General features: G+C 43.8%; 1 protein-coding gene across 1 annotated transcript; it reads right to left on the reverse strand.

Annotated features, from left to right (window-relative positions):
- Window positions 1–592: 592 nt before the first annotated feature.
- HHATL (hedgehog acyltransferase like) lies at window positions 593–12233 on the reverse strand. The gene is made up of 12 exons (XM_072413002.1): window positions 12055–12233; window positions 9388–9523; window positions 7796–7863; window positions 7599–7712; window positions 7220–7414; window positions 5222–5431; window positions 4958–5129; window positions 4577–4721; window positions 3357–3392; window positions 1809–2010; window positions 1412–1553; window positions 593–859 (listed from the first exon to the last, which is right to left on the reverse strand). The coding sequence occupies exons 2-12, from the start codon at window positions 9491–9493 to the stop codon at window positions 738–740; spliced, it is 1512 nt and encodes a 503-aa protein (XP_072269103.1). The 5' UTR covers window positions 9494–9523; window positions 12055–12233; the 3' UTR covers window positions 593–737.
- Window positions 12234–16705: the final 4472 nt, after the last annotated feature.

Raw genomic sequence — 16705 nt, forward strand, 5'->3', positions numbered from 1 at the left:
TATTCATCTATCCAACCAGAAGTCAGAAATTCAAGTCTTTTTATGTTTTGCAAACTTTCTTCACTTTCTGTTGTAAAAATCCTGTTGTTTACAGAGCTCAGTAGCTCAATCTGAAAATTGCGCACACAAGGGAATGGGTTGAGGCAGTAACTCCTCCTCTTACAGAGATGTGACTCCTCCCTTCTATGATCAGATAGATCATTATGGGAGATTCAGTCAGAGACATGGCTCCTCTTATACTTAAAAATCCAATGGGAATTATAAAATCATAATACTCATATACAAAGATTGCATGTGTTTATACCGTATTCAAAAGTCTAAAAATTAATGAATTATTATATATATATATATATATATATATATATATATATATATATATATATTGGGGGGTCCATTAAGGAGGGGCTAGAAATGAAGGGGGGCACCCAGCCTAAAATTAGGCTTTTATTTAACATAGGATTTCCGCCTCCACCATGCAGCGCTCCACACTGCACCTTTAAACTGAATGTGCTGCAATTGAAATGTTTCCCTTAAAGGGCCAGTGTTCTCTTTATTATGTGTGGATCCTAATGAAAATCAAGGTACAGGGCCAATCCTTAAAGAAAATATTTATTAAATCTACACATTTGTCGGGTTGATTTGTATTGTGCATATGAATAGATTAAAGGTGGAGGAGGCCGTGGTTCCCGTGCGGGGTGGCATCCAGCTGCTTCGATTCCATTGGTGAATCCCCAGATTTAAGCAGCTTTCAGTTTCTCGCTTCTCTCGGCATCAATGGCCAGAACTCTCTCTCGTTCCTTAATCAGCTGAACTCCGCAATATGTCACAAACCAGATGGACAGAGTGCTGACTGGAAAACCTGGAGGAGAGGACAAAACTCATCAAAGAATGGGAAAACAGCTGACTTTGATCCCTTTTAGTTTGATAGATTTTGTATCTATATCATATGCATGAGCCCCCTGCTGGTTGCTGGGGTTCCTCTCCCCAGATCTTGCCTGTAGTGACCAATAAACCAGCTATTGCAGGAAATGCTTCCTGCCACTTGATGGTGCTCTTTCTCAATGTTGAATGACTTCCAGCATAATTCCACCCACTTCCTTTAAGCCCAGGATTACATGGACCCTCCCCCTGGGGGCGTGTCATTACTGCAGCCTGGGCTCACAGTACTCCGCACAGAACATCACTGGCATGTCATTATAAGAGCAACATTTTATAGTACAGTTAGCTGCTAAGTATAATCAAACTATTATATCAAAGAAAAAAACCTAGTCAAAAAAAAAAGTGAAGAGGGGGATCCTCATGGAGTTTGGGGTTGTTATGAAAGGGGTAAAGGGCTTTAAGTTAAATAGGAACCAATATAGCCCTTTCAGACTGAACATGACTGGTACTCTTTAACGCTGTATGTACGTACCTGTAATAATGATTCTCCTGGCTACCAGAATGGCAAAATCCAGACTGTTCAGAGCTAATATATTGTACAGAATGATGGCCCAGAAATTGGCAGCACCGAATATCCCACGGATTCTCCGGGACATGGACTCAGGTAAGGAGGCCTGGAGGGAAGCAATGTAGACAGTCAATGAATGATTTCTTGTATTTATATAAATATATCCCACCAGGTGATGAGAAAAGCAGAAGGTGGAATAAACTGGCAACTCTTACAAGGTGAGACCAAAACTGAATCTGTTAAGATTTTATGCCCCCCAATAAAATAATATAACCATTTGGCTGAAACCCAACACCTGGTAAAAATCCCTTATCACATGACCGTATTACCACCCAACCCAATTACGTTAAGCCCCTCTCACCTCCAGTTTGGCGAATAGAGGAAGCTCGAAAAATTTCTGCACCCAAAGTTCAAAGTTCAGGCCAAAGCAGTTAAAGGCGGACCAGATATAGACGATGTCACAGGGGCCCAGCCACAGTGTGGTCACCAGGAAGGTGGACACGGTGGCCATCAGCTCCTTCTTGATGTTGTCATGGCCCTCACCAAGGAAGTCATACACGTACCTAAGCATGGGCAAAGGAAGAGGGGGGCATCATAACATGATATTGTAAGTCATTGTAGCCATAGAAGCAATGCCATGGTGGGGTCAGCAGGTAGGTGCATAAATGTGCAAAGCAACATAGCCCTGATTGGCTCCCAGTACACTCTGTGCTATGATTCTGGGTCTGTACACCTGCTGTGCCCATTATCAGGGGTTCCAACCATCCAAACACTGAGTTTCTGGGTCTGCACACTTGTTGTGCCCATTATGAGGGGTTCCCACCACACCAGCACTGGGTTCCTGGGTCTGCACACCTGTTGTGTCCATTATGAGGGGTTCCCACCACGCCAGCACTTAGTTCATGGGTCTGCACACCTGTTGCGCCCATTATGAAGGGTTCCCACCATTCCAGCACGGAGTTTCTGGGTCTGTACACTTGTTGTGCCTATTATGAGGGGTTCCCACCATGCCAGCACTAAGTTCCTGGGTCTGCACACCTGTTGTGTCCATTATGAGGGGTTCCCACCACGCCAGCACTTGGTTCATGGGTCTGCACATCTGTTGTGGCTATTATGAGGGGTTCCCACCATTCCAGCACTGAGTTTCTGGGTCTAAACACCTGTTGTGCCCATTATGAAGGGTTCCCACCATTCCAGCACTGAGTTTCTGGGTCTGCACACCTGTTGTGCCCATTATGAGGGGTTCCCACCATGCCAGCATTGAGTTCCTGGGTCTGCACACCTGATGTGCCCATTATCAATGGTTCCCACAATTCCAGCACTGAGTTCATAGGCCTGTACACTTGTTGTGCCCATTATGAGGGGCTCCCAGCATCCCTGCAAGGTTTTATATACTATAGCTTTGAGAATGTAACTGAAGGATCTGAGAAATGCAAAGAAGATCTGGAACACCCCAAATTCCCTGGTAAATAGGAACAGCACCAGGAATTATGGCCAGGAGATCTCACTGTGGAAGTACTCAATACCAAGGAGGTAAATTTAGACAATATTTCTCCATTTTGACCATGTACATCAGAGTCAATGGGTCTGATTTATTAAAGCTCTCCAAGGCTGGAGAGAATACACTTTCATCAGTGAAGCTGGGTGATCGAGGAAACCTGGAAAGGATTTCTTCAAAGTCATTTGCTATTTGCTAGCAAATGTTTTCAATCCTGGACCAGATCCATTTCAGGTTTCCTGGATCACCCAGCTTCACTGATGAAAGTGTATTCTCTCCAGCCTTGGAGAGCTTTAATAAATCAGGGCCAATGGGGAATACAAAATTAATTATTTTCATGGGTTGTAAATGGCTCCAAAGTCACAATATCAGTGAGGACAAAGAGATATCGGTCACACCGATGGCACTCACTTGCACAGCCAGTCATTGATTCCTCTGTCAAAGTGCCTGAAACATTGGAGGAAACAATAGAGACAAAAATTAGAATCAGCAGAAAAAGCAAGGAAGCTTTATAACATGTATGGTGTAAATCTGTAAAACTATTCAGCTTCATGAAAAAACCCCAAGGCTAAGGTCAGGTTGTGGTGGGGTTAAGACTTCATCATGATGGTGAACTGTGCCTGAAGTTACAACGGCAAACCTAAAAAGAAATAACAACTAGAGGGAAAAATTTAAACTTTCTCATTCTGTGGCTTTTGGTCCCCTCCTCTAGGCACCACTGATGGAGAGAAATAAATGTGATATTAAAACACCAATTCTGAAGTGTGGTTGCTGTTTAAGTGTAGATGGTTGTATAAAAAAAAACATTTCTGGGGCTTCTTAGTTCTTTAGGGAAAGATAACACTAGTTATATATTATGGTAGACATCAATGAATAGGATCTATTGTTTACCTCCTGGGTGCACTAATTTATCACTTAATCATGTATTATAATAGTGCCACAATCTTCTATGATTCCTGATATATATATCCGGGTATAATATTAATAATATGCTTATATATATATATTTATGATCTATACGTACTTTGTTCTACGGCCCTGATGAAGGGGCTGGTGTTCCCCCGAAATGAGTCGGCTTTTATGTACCAACCTCAGTTTGATTTTTATTAGGAATACATTTGCACCTGCATTTTGTGATTTGACTCTTTTATCTCAGATTTACGTGATTTCATCACAACCTAATGTGACATTCAGAATTCTTAGTTGTTTTAAAGTTTCCTACCTAATGTTCAGTATTGATATTGTACTGATGAGTACAGAATTATTCCTGGAGTTCCATCAATAGTTATGTTTCTCTTCTAGGCACAGGTTATGATATTCATATTGGATCCTGCGGCAACTATACAGCTTAGGAGGTCATTTTTGGATCCTGTGCGTGCCTGGGGGAGCCATGGGTATCTTTTACCTTTTTTCCTCCAATTATTTAGGTATTGTTTTTTGTCTTACATGTTGATGCTAAGAGCTGCAGACCCCTGATGCAAACTGTAATTCAGCTTTATTGTGCAAGGAATGGAGATATCATATTGTGGGCCCTCTTTTCATATTCTGGGCCCTCAAACAGCTGCTCCCCCTGTAGTTACTCTCCAGACATTTCATGTAAAGACACTAATGTCAGCATTGTATTGACTTACGTTTCAGCAAACACATAAAGCATGGTGATACATTTGGGTGGCTGCGGTGGCTCTAGGTGGTCCAGTCTGGAGATGGTATTTATCACCCCGAACATCACAGCCGCTTTGACCCAATCATACACCAGGTTGGAGTACGCCAGGCCCGCTGCCAGGGGGAAATGCCACAAATTACAAACTCAGGGACAATTATTGAATAATAAATACATAAAATGTTTCCTACATGGGAACAGCATACAGCACTGCAGGCAATGCACAGGATTCTATAAGAGGTTTGTAGGTAAGTACTAAAGCCTGTTTGGGTGCAGGACACGTGCTGCTCGGAGAGAAGGAAGATCATTTACATGTATGTAATGTTTACTGGTACAGGAAGGTATACATTACCCAGTGACCAGTCTGACAACTTCTTCACAACCTTCAGGTCAGAGGGGATGCTGAGAATGTAGAGGAAGTGGAAGAAAACATCCACCAGAAGTATGACCAGCACATGGACCAAGGCCTGGATACGAATGTTCCACATCTCCTTCTCCTTACGGGTCAGTGTCTTGGTGTTCACCTGTGACAAGAGACACCCAACGTCAGATCATTCATCCATAATTCAACATAACCAAAATGGGGGCGTCTGGTGAAATGGCCCCTGGGACCCACCTGCAGGTAAAACTGGTCAAAGGTCATTATCGGGCCAAAAAAGAAGAACGGGAGGTAGAAATTGTACTTGAGAAGGTCGATGGGCGAGTAGAATCCTTCCTTTTTTTCACAAGTCTCCAGAGCAAAGCTCATACAACGCATGATGCTAAATCCAGCTCCGCCATAGAAGAGGATGTCTTGTAGAGTGAAAGATCCGGGGACAAAATCGCTCTGGAGACAAAGAACACAGAACTGCAATCAGCCAATCAGATCCAATCACTATAATAGGGATCAAAGTTATATCATGTGCTGGAAAGGTTCATGGACAGATACAAAATGTGGCATTCTTACACACCCTAATCCTTCTTTCTTCCCTTTATTCCCTATCAACCCTTCTTCCATCCTTACCTTCCTCCCTTATTGCTACCTATCTTAATTTCTTTCTTCCTTAATGTCTTCCCTTCTTCCGACTATTCAATATTTCTTCCTTTTTACTTATTACCCTTTCTTCCTAATGTACCTTCTTCTCTGCTACCTACCTATCATCCCTTCTTCCTATATTACCTTCTTCCCTCCTCCCACCTTTCCCCAATTCTTTCCTTCTTCCCTTAATCCCTTCTTCCCACTTTTCATGCTTCTTTCTTATCTTGTCATCTTTTCTATCTTTATCCATTTCTTTCTTCCCTAATTTCTTCCCTCCTTCCTACTTATCACCATTTTCCCTTATATTATCCCTTCTTCCTACCTAAAATTAATTTTTCTTTCTATACCTTCTTCTACTTTCAACTCCTTCCCACCTTTCCCCAATTCTTCCTTCATTACCCTTTTCCATCACTCATACCTTTAACCAATTCTCCAATCCTTACCCGCTTTCCTGCTTCCCAACTTTCCCCAATTCTTCCTTCCTTACCCTCTTCCCTTTTTCCTACCTTTCCCCAATTCTTCCTTCATTACCCTTTTCCATCACTCCCACTGTTAACAAGTTCTTCGTTCTTTACCCTATTCTCTCCTTCCTACCTTTCCCCAATTCTTCCCTCATTATCCTTTTCCATCATTCCTACCTTTTACTAATTTTTCGTTCCTCACACCCTTCTCTCCATTCCTACTTTTCCACAATTTTTCCTTCCTTACCTTCTTTTCTATCTATCCCCAATTATTCATTCTTTACCCTCTTCCCTCCCTTCCACTATTTCCAAATTCTTCCTTCCTTCCCTTTTTCCCTCCTTTTTACCTTCCCACCAATTCTTTCTTCCTTACCCTCTTCCTTCCTTTCTACCTATCCCCAATTCTTCTTTCAATACTTTTTCCCCTTCTTTTTACCTTTCCCCCAATTCTTTCTTCCTTACCTTCTTCCCTCATTCCTACCTTTCACCAGTTCTTCGTTCCTTACCCTCTTCCCTCCTTCCCACCATTCCCTAATTCTTCCTTCATTACCCTCTTTCCTACCTTTCTCCAATTCTTCCTTCATTGCCCTTTTCCATCACTCCTACCTTTTACTATTTCTTCATTCTTTACATACATCTCTCCATTCCTACTTTTCCACAATTTTTCCTTCCTTACCCTCTTTTCTACCTATCCCCATGTCTTCTTTCCTTACCCTCTTTCCCTCCTTTCTACCTATCCCAAATTCTTTGTTCAATACTTTTTCCCCTTCTTTTTAGCTTTAACTCAATTCTTTCTTTCTTACCCTTTTCCATCACTCCTCCCTTTCCCCAATTCTTCCTTCCTTACCCACTTCCCTGATTCTTACCTTTACCCTGTTCTTCATTCTTTACCTTCTCCCCCCTTCCCTTCCTTCTTTACACAATAGATTCCTATCCTTGTAATAAAACATTTCTGCATTGGGCCAATAATGTGGATGAATCCTGCACAGCACAGCATGGAGCCGGCAGTGAAAGGCTTTTTGCAGCCCGGTACATGGCTATAGTGAAATGATTTGGACATTTTTAGGATATATTTCTATATGTAAATCCCATTACTAATTCCATCATTTTCTCTGCGATGACTCAAAAAACATACTTGCCAGGAGTTGAACGGTTCCATCTTGAAGGTGGCGAGGCTGCACAGGCCAGCGGCAAAGCACAACCATTTGGTTTTTACCAGGGAGACGGTATAGAGGAAGAGGCAGTGAGAGAGGATGAGCATCAGGTAATTAGTACCCATAATGGCGAGGACGGTCAGAATCCCGTACAGCATGTAGACCCAGGACCTGTGCTGTGAGGAGACAAACCCGTCAGGACAATACAAGGAATAAAGAACAACTTAAATGAAGGGTTCCATTAAAAAGAATTTAAAGAGACCCTGTTACCCACTTTTATCCAAAAACAATGTACTAGTTGCATTTCTTATTTCCATAAACAATGTTTTATTCATTCGCAATGCAACTTTGGGAACGCACCTGCGGGATAAGGAGGGAGAAGATTTTGGCGAAGATCACATGACCCGAGAGGGCGAACATGATATAATTCCTGAATGTTGTGAACCACATCACCCACTCGAAGTCAGCCGCATCCTGAAAACCAACATTTCATTATTCAATAAACAATAACCATGACGCTGGGACATTCTGTTATTCTATTTTTATTAAAGACTTACCATTTTCCTGCCAAAGTAATACCAGCCGCTCTTCACGTTTTCCTTAAATGATTTCCGATTCATGTTATCTACAGAATAGAAATTGAGTGCTTGGTAAAGTGATATTGACAAATGTTTGGAAACTCATGAGTGTATAAATGGCCGGAAGATTGGAAAGGATACAAAGTAACCCGCTGTAATGTCACACAATACAAATTTGGCATAAGTCGGGCAGGGCTGGCAGGTATGGCACCAGGCTGGGCACTGCCACGCGTTGACAATTGTGAAGTTCCAGCTTCTCTACCAATTATATCCCATCCCTAACACCAATACAACCTATATGTGGTACCATCGCACTCATATCTCTAATCCCCTAGTCAGTGTAGCCCACCCCACAATATTTTGGGGGGGAAAGGAAAGAGAAGAGAAAACATGAAAAGTAATAAAGGTTACAGTACCAAATAATAGTTAATGCCCCTGCAGGAGGGGGGGTATAGTAGCCTACATTAGACAGAACAATCACCTAGACAGTTGACCCTATTGAGGGCACAAGGGGTATGGAGCCCACCAGAATCATCTCCACTTCCCCCGTGGAAGCCAAATCTGCAAAACACGTCGGGAAAAGAGCCTACTTGTTACAAACAACATAAATGATTTTGGTGGACACCATACCTGTTGTGCCCTCAATAGGGGCACAACTTTCCTTTCCCCCAAAAATATGGTTAAATTGTAGGGTGTTGGCTTATGAAACAGATTGGGGGTCTGTAATTTACTCCTGTTTTTCACCAGCCTACCCCGCATAACATATACTCCTGAGATTAGTCCTCCAACAGAGCACCTTTTCCCTGCATGCCTGCCATGGCCCTCCTCATGCTTATGGATGGGCTGTATGCCAAAAAGCCACTTGGAAGCCAACATGAGTATGGCTACCCAAAGGGATGAGATGGAGAAGCCAGAAACCTCATTGGATGAAAGGTGGGCAGGTCTAGGCAGAAGGTGAATATAATCCTAAGGGACTGCACTCAGAGGGGGGACCCTTTATTCACTAAGGTTAAGTTTGCTTTAAAGTGTAAGAGGGTGAATCACAGAAGGAAAAATACAATCTGATGGATGCAACACAAAAAAAACCTTTTGCTTGAAATATTCCAAAGTAAAACATTTATAAACAATTTTCATAATAATGTGTGCAATGAAAGTGTTTGTTTTATCATTCCGAATGAACTGAGATGGGCAAATTAACTGATGTACTTGCAAGGTATTAAGCAGACATGGATGAACGCAGAATTACATTGGATTAATAGTGGGTGTCATTCTCAATTTAACCACTAAGTGGTGCTGTTTTCATTTACACTCACAATGAACGTATTATTCTATTGGTAATGAAAATTAACACAGCACCATCTTGTGGACAAATAGATAATGACAGCCTATTAAACCAAAGTATCTGTGAATGCGCCTGTCTACTTCAAGTATATTAAAGAACATCTCTAGGTAAGTTTTAGGTACATGTCAGGTTGCATGGATTCATAAAACAAGCACTTTCACTGAATAATTTAGTATGTGAATATATAAGTGTTTCTCACTCATAAATAATTAGTAAGGAAAAAAAGTACCTCGAGATGCTTCGAATATCTCATTCATGGAATAGGCCAGGGCGCAGGTCAGGACGAGGGCGTAAAAGCCCAGCTCATAGTGCGGTAATGCCGTCTTTATCCCCATGTCTATGGAAGTTCAGCACAACGAATGCGTCTGCACAGAAAGCAAAAAAAGTCATTGCAGGCAAAGATGAAATAATACTGTACCTTGTGTAAAAATCATTGTAATTCTAAATGGTGCTACAGAAAAAAGGAGCTGACACTCTAATGTCCCCCCACAGTGACACACTATTATTATGCATTTATATAGCTCTGACATATACTATAGTGCTGTACAGAGAACACTGAGCCAGTCCTATCAGTCTCTGTACAGAGGAGCTGACACTCTAATGTCCCCCACAGTCACACACTATTATTATACATGTCCCCCCACAGTCACACACTATTATTATATATTTATATAGCTCTGACATATACTGCAGTGCTGTACAGAGAACACTGAGCCAGTTCCATCAGTCTCTGTACAGAGGAGCTGACACTCTAATGTCCCCCACAGTCACACACTATTATTATACATTTATATAGCTCTGACATATACCACAGTGCTGTACAGAGACACCGAGCCAGGTTATCTGAGGATTTCTCTGAATGATGGGAGTACAGTTGTCTGTTCTGATAGATAAGCACACGGAGCTAACAGAACGACATCCCTGTTTGAGTCATGTGACCCTCTAATGAACAAAATCAAGAATTAATTTTTTCAGCAAAAACTGAAGATTTTTGTGAAGTTTTCTATTCTGTATAAACGTAATGCATTGGATGGTAATTGTTTCCTCACATGAACCCTCGCTTTATGTCTTTCCACAACATTTCCATTGGATTAAGGTCAGGACTTTGACTTGGCCAGAACATTCACATTATTCTTCTTTATTCATTGGTAGATTTGTTGTGTTAAGAATTGTTATCCTGCTGCATAACCCGTCGTCTCTCGAGATTCAATTCACAAACTTTACATTTTCCTTTAGAATTCACTGTTATAAGTTAGAATTCATTTTATCAAGCATAACAAATCAATCAGACTCAGATGAAGCAAAGCAGGCCCTGAACATCCCCACCACCATGTTTCACAGTTGGGATGAGGTTCTGGAATGCAGTTTTTTTTCATTTCTCCTCATTATATTTTTAGCTTTATTCACCCTCAAAACATTCTTCCGGCATCCTTCAGGTTCCCTGGATGTTTAGCAAACTTTAGATGGCCAGCAATATATTTGGGGGAGAGCAGTGGTTTTCTCCTTGTTACCCGGCCATACACCCCATTGCTGTTCAGTGTCCTCCTGATGGATTCCTCAACATTCACTAATGTGAAACCGGCCTTTAGTTGATTAGAAGTCCCCCAGGGTTCCTTTGTAATATTACACACCACGCAGTTGGATTTATCTTTGATGATTGGCCACTTCCGGATAGGGTGAAACCGGTCCTGAATTTCCTCCTTTTATATACATTGAGTCTGATTTATTAAAGCTCACCAAGACTGGAGAAGATAGACGATCTAGTACAATATTTTCCCTTTGCATTGTGGTTCTGAATTTGTGACCACTCCAGGAAGTGCCAATTCCTTAGCAAAGCCCCTCCCCTTTTTCATGTCATAGCCCCTCCTCTTCTGGGAGTATCTAATTACTGTCTGTACTGGCCCAGCTCCTCCACCCCTCCCCACCCTACATAAACATATATAGAGCTGCTGGGGCAGCTAACATTACATCCAATACACAGAACAAGAACTTCTGACATCACTCATCATGTTTGTTTCTTTTAAAGCCAGAGGATGAGTATGACAGCCAGGCAATTGGCATGTAAAAAATGGCTGCTCCCATTTTTCCCCTTTGAATGGTTTTATTATTGCTTTGTAATGGAGCACTGAGCCTTGTAGTTCCTCTCTGGCAGGGGGATGATGACCCCTCCCCCCTAGAATACTGCAGTGCCTGTTGGTGTGCGGTGCCATAGGACAGATCCAGTACAGGGTGGGAAGTATCAGCGGGAGCCCTTATCTACACTCCAGGAACTCAGCATGTTTCAGGTTACTTATAGATCCGTGCAATGGCAGCAATGTGGGTGGTGCAGCTGATTCTGCATTGTGTGCCAATAATAGCTCAGCTGCTCTGCAGTGCTGCGTTACTGTACGGTGCAGGCTCTGCGCTCATCAGCACTTCTACACCATGTGACACCGTCCATCACCGAATCCCCCAACACCGGAATGCTCTGCACCCCCTCACTGTATGTAAATGTGTTATTGTTATGACCGGCACATGTACTCACTTTGTACAGCACTGCGGTATATGTCAGAGCTATATAAATGTATATCAATAGTGTGTGACTGTGGGGGACATTAGAGTGTCAGCTCCTCTGTACAGAGACTGATGGGACTGGCTCAATGTTCTCTGTACAGCTCTGCAGTATATGTCAGAGCTATATAAATGTATAATAATAGTGTGTGACTGTGGGGGGACATTAGAGTGTCAGCTCCTCTGTACAGAGACTGGGGGGGGGGGGGTATTAGTATGTCAGCCTGGTACAGGGTGAGGGGTTGTATGGGGCACTCCATGCACCCAGCTGGTGCCCCCCTGTACCAGGCTCTGCAGTGCCCATGAAATGCAGACAATGATGAATTCTCCCCTTTATGTCACTGACCTTGAGTTGCAGCTTGGACAGGAGGAAATGAGGGGTCACCGTCCAGCAGCAATGCAGCAGGGTGGGCAATCCATGTGTGTGTGGGGTCAGCGCAGTCCCTGGCCGCTCTGAGGGACTGAAGTAAGTTTAGAAGGAGCTGCAGCCTGGGAGGCTGGGAGTGGGCACTGCAGATGTCAGTGCAATACACAGAGAGGAGCAGGTACAGAGGGAGTGACAACACAGAGCAAGGCAGACTGCTCAGGGATATCTGCGCTTACTACAGGGTCAGCCCATGCAAACAGGGTATTTCCCGGGTCCATATACCCACTGTGCCCATTATTAGGGCTCCCACCATCCCTGTGCTGAATTCCTAGGGTCTGTACCCCCCTTGTGCCCATTATAAGGAGCCCCCACTATCCCTGTGCTGAGTTCCTGGGTCTGTACCCCCTTGGGCCCAATATAAGGAGCCCCCGCTATCCCTGTGCTTAGTTCCTGGGGTTTGTACCCCCTTGTGCCCAATATAAGGGGCCCCCGCTATCCTTGTGTGGAGTTCCTGGGGTCTGTACCCCCCTTGTGCCCATTATAAGGAGCCCCCACTATCCCTGTGATGAGTTCCTGGGTCTGTACCCCCTTGTGCCCAATATAAGGAGCCCCCGCTATCCCTGTGCTTAGTTCCTGGGGTTCGTACCCCCTTGTGTCCAATATGAGGGGCCCCCGCTATCCCTGTGTGGAGTTCCTGGGGTCTGTACCCCCGTTGTGGCCATGACCAAATGACACAAATATGGAAACATATTTTTGAACATTTTGTGTTGCTTGGAGTGCTTGGTGGGTCTGTCATTTTATGTCCATACATGATAGTACAAATAGTGTGTCAGCGTAAGGATGGATGGAGGGAGCCAAATTTCTTCAGGCATCATCCAGGGTCACCACCTAGTTATTGGAATGAGATGCCAGCTCACAATCATGTGTGTTCACAAATGTCAGCCTCTGCTGCAGCCTTTCACCCTGTGACTGGTTACAATGTTGCAATCTGATCAATGAGGGAGAAGAGACTGAGGAAATGCTTCCTCTTGCCTGCAGCAGACTGATGACATCATCACAGCCTAGGCAGAGTCACTGATGGAGCTCAAAATCACAATGCAGGGTGGAGCTTGCAGACATCAAATGATTTCTTATATTTGTTCAGTGAATGTTAAGAGTGTTGGCTGACTATAGTGCGACGTCCAATCAGAAAGGGGATATATGTGCTATGAGATAAGGACAGCCAATAGAAAAACAGTATTTGTGTCCTCAGGGAATACCACTCCTTTGAAACTCTGTGAATTTGTGTGAATCCATTCCCAAGACTGCTACAACTCTGCCACATAGTACAGCCCCCATCAAGAGGGCAGGAGAACTGATTTTGATCTCTTGAAATGAACACTTATAGGTCTTGTCCCTTCTGCAAGCTGTGATTGGACAGGGAAGTAAAAGCAGCAGACTGATGAGCTCCTCTGTGGCTCTCTCCTCCTATCAGCATTGCAGCACAACCATTTGGCTCCTTGTGCTGTTTCTTCCTCTCTCATTCTGAGCTCTGCCATACAAGGACTGATACCAATTTATATATTTACACGGCTTGTATGAAATGCTGCAACATTTGTGTCTTTCAGCTTTATTGAAGCCTCGCTGATTCGTCACCCTCCTTCGCCCACTCACCCCCTGGCATCGCTCCTGTGGCAGCAGACAGATAGACGGGGGCTGAATTGTGCGCCGAGAACAATGTGACGCACTGTCAGTGCCCGGCGTTGCCGAGGATCTTGTATTTCCAAGTGACAAAAGCCAACACAATCATTGCAATGTGTTCCAGCGTGAGAAGCAGCAGGAACACACCGGACATTGTGCTATCGGGAAATCATTCTGGAAAGTTCCTCAGATTACACAGGAATTGTACAAAACCAAAGCTTCTGATCCAATTCTACATACCTGGGGAGAGAGGGATGGATGGAAACAAAGGGTTAGTATGACAAGGACACTTACTGTTAGGGTTACAGGAAAGGTAGGTGTTGGGGGACTTCAGAGTGCAACCCCCAATGGTCATTCAAGTAAATATATATGGTTAACAAGCAGCTTTAAAATTTGCCAATGCTGACCTCTATAGCTGCAGGCACAGTGGATCAATTCATCCTCATTGATGGTGAAGTCTTCTCTCAGCAGCTCAGCTCACCCTCTTCCTGCAGGGACTTAGCAGCTCAGCTCATCTTCTTCTTGCAGGGGCTCAGCAGCTCAGCTCACCCTCTTCCTTAAGGTACTCAACAGTTCAGCTCATTCTCTTCTTGCAGGGACTCATCAATGGGGGCAACTAGCCACAGACACCCTCCATAACCTGGTGGAAAGCCTTTCTAGAGGAGCAAAGGATGGTACAGCCACAAGCAGGACCAAGGTCATATTAATGGCCGAGGAGGGGGTTTTGGAGGCTTTTATATAATAAAGGCCTAGGGGTATTGGGCCATCTCCAAGGTAATAACCATGGGGGTCATGATTTTGGAATGGGGTGCCCACCAATCTTACACAGATGCCACAACCCTTTGCCCATATACTATGTCTGTTCTAAAATAATGACAGGAGTCTGAAGGATGAGCGCCCCTTTAATAAATTTTATTGTCTTTACATCATTTCCATAAAAGCCAAACACAACCAGCCAATTGCCCCGGGGCAGATTTATTTACATTCCTAATTTCCCTTTTTTATGATGTGAACACACAAGGAAGCCATTGTCAGGTGATGTTACGGAAAATGAGACGCCAATGTGTAACTCCTTATAGTAAAGGGGGGGGGGGGGGGGGGTAAGTGGAGTCGTTCAGCCCAGATACAGGCTTTACAGAGACACTGTCTCTTTTTCTGTGTTTGAAGGTAACATTTGCCCCCTCTATGCTCTCATGTCACCTCCCTGCACCACGGCGCCCTCTAGTATGAGATCACATTTCACCTCCCTATATGATAAGGTCTGAATTCTGCAGCTTGTAATAGGAGTACGCGGTGCCCCCATTGGGCCGGTGCACCCAAACTCAGATAGTTAGGACTTTGCAGTCTCTTATACCCTCCAGCTTATACATAAGTGGCTCTCGGTAACTTTCAATCACAATATTTGCACATCAGACATCTCAGCCTGGTTTGGAGTGGAGATAAATGTCAGTTTTGTACATGGAAGGTGACATTTCTCTGCTCGGATTAAGAGTTCGCCTTTTAATTCCGCAGACAGCAGGTGCAGGTACAGCGAGTGGAGGCCGGGGCCCGGCCCCAGTAACCGAACACCCCTCCTGGCTCAGAGGAACCTTAATATAGAGTGTGGAAAGGATCGGTTACACGGCTAATTTGGAAGTCACTACTGTCTGCTGCCCTCCTTGAGGAATGGCGAGGCATCTAAAGTGACCCTGTCGCAAGCATGGGCACTTCAAACCGAGCAGATCCTGACAAATGTACACAGTAGGGGTCACCTTCTGTCATCATGGTGTCAAAACAGCAGGCAGATCCGGAGACAAAAGTAAAGTAAACCGAAATTTTGAACGTTTTTATTTTTCTCCTACCTGCTGTCACTTACCAGCCCTTCCTATTGGTCACTGAGGCAGCCTATCACAGCAATAAACCAGAAGGGAGCCCCCTAACCAATGAGGGGATTAGGAAAGAACAAATTTAAAATTCTCCTACAGCAATAAAATTACCCTAATGCAAAATTGATCCGGCCCAGGGTGTCCCCTTGTTTTTAAATGCCAAAAACAGGTCCTGTTTAGGTGACCATTTTCACTTTTCAGCCCAAAATAGTGGAAAAAAAAAGATCAGAATTCGAAACAATGTGAAGATTTGCCATCTCATGGGAAACACTTAGAAATGATAATTGTGGCCATGCAGAATCTATTCTTCTAAAAGCTGGCTTCCTGTGCTCAGGCACTCCTGTTCTGTGGCCTCATAGCTGTATATCATCAGTGTGGGATCATCTAAGGCACTGCAGCTTCTGCAATGATCAGGAACGACTGTCTTATTAGATTTGGAGTGAGGTTTGGCGTTGTTACTGCTGTGCTGATCGTTGTTTTCCTTGCTGGAGGGGAAACTGCACCTGAAGACCAGCAATGCAAGAATCTCCCTGCTTTCTGCTTTTGCTCCATCCATTCTCTTTATTTCTGTGCTGGATTTTCATCATGACGCTAGCAGTCATCAGATCTGCAGTTAAAAAGGGGAAGCTCTAACAAAAAGCAAAGCCCTGCTACTTTAAAAGTTGGCTGCCTCCACACAGTAACACAGTGCAGACCAAGGTATGGTAAGTTAGTAACGGGGAAATAGGTCAGCTGCATGGAGACTGAAGGGAATACTGGTGACCCGATCTCTAGTCCATTGCATTCTTCCTGCTAATTCTGAGCACAGCTTATGTAGTACTGGTAACTATCATGAAATATAAGGGTTGCATACTGCCCTACATTTAAGTCCCTGACACATATGAACACATAAGAAGATCAGCGGGGCCCACAGCAAGCATGTACTAGTTCAGTGTGAGTATTGATGCTGCAAAGAGCCAGCAGCTAACATTTTCAGGTCAGCAATGACATCCTCTGGATTTCTGCTAGGACAGGTTCCCTTTATTGTAGATCAGTTGTGACTACAATATAGTCCTTATAGCAGGTCCCTCCTTTTATTTTACCAA

Source organism: Pyxicephalus adspersus, chromosome 5 (assembly GCF_032062135.1).
Source record: "Pyxicephalus adspersus chromosome 5, UCB_Pads_2.0, whole genome shotgun sequence".
Taxonomy (NCBI): Eukaryota; Metazoa; Chordata; class Amphibia; order Anura; family Pyxicephalidae; genus Pyxicephalus; species Pyxicephalus adspersus.

Excerpts from the sequence above, each read along its gene's own strand:
- HHATL (XM_072413002.1), bottom strand. The coding sequence starts at position 9,493 with ATGGGGATAAAGACGGCATTACCGCACTATGAGCTGGGCTTTTACGCC. Across the intron at positions 3,393-4,576 it reads CTTTATGTGTTTGCTGAAAC|GCACTTTGACAGAGGAATCA; the intron begins GTAAGTCAATAC and ends CCAATGTTTCAG. Across the intron at positions 2,011-3,356 it reads ATCAATGACTGGCTGTGCAA|GTACGTGTATGACTTCCTTG; the intron begins GTGAGTGCCATC and ends GCCCATGCTTAG.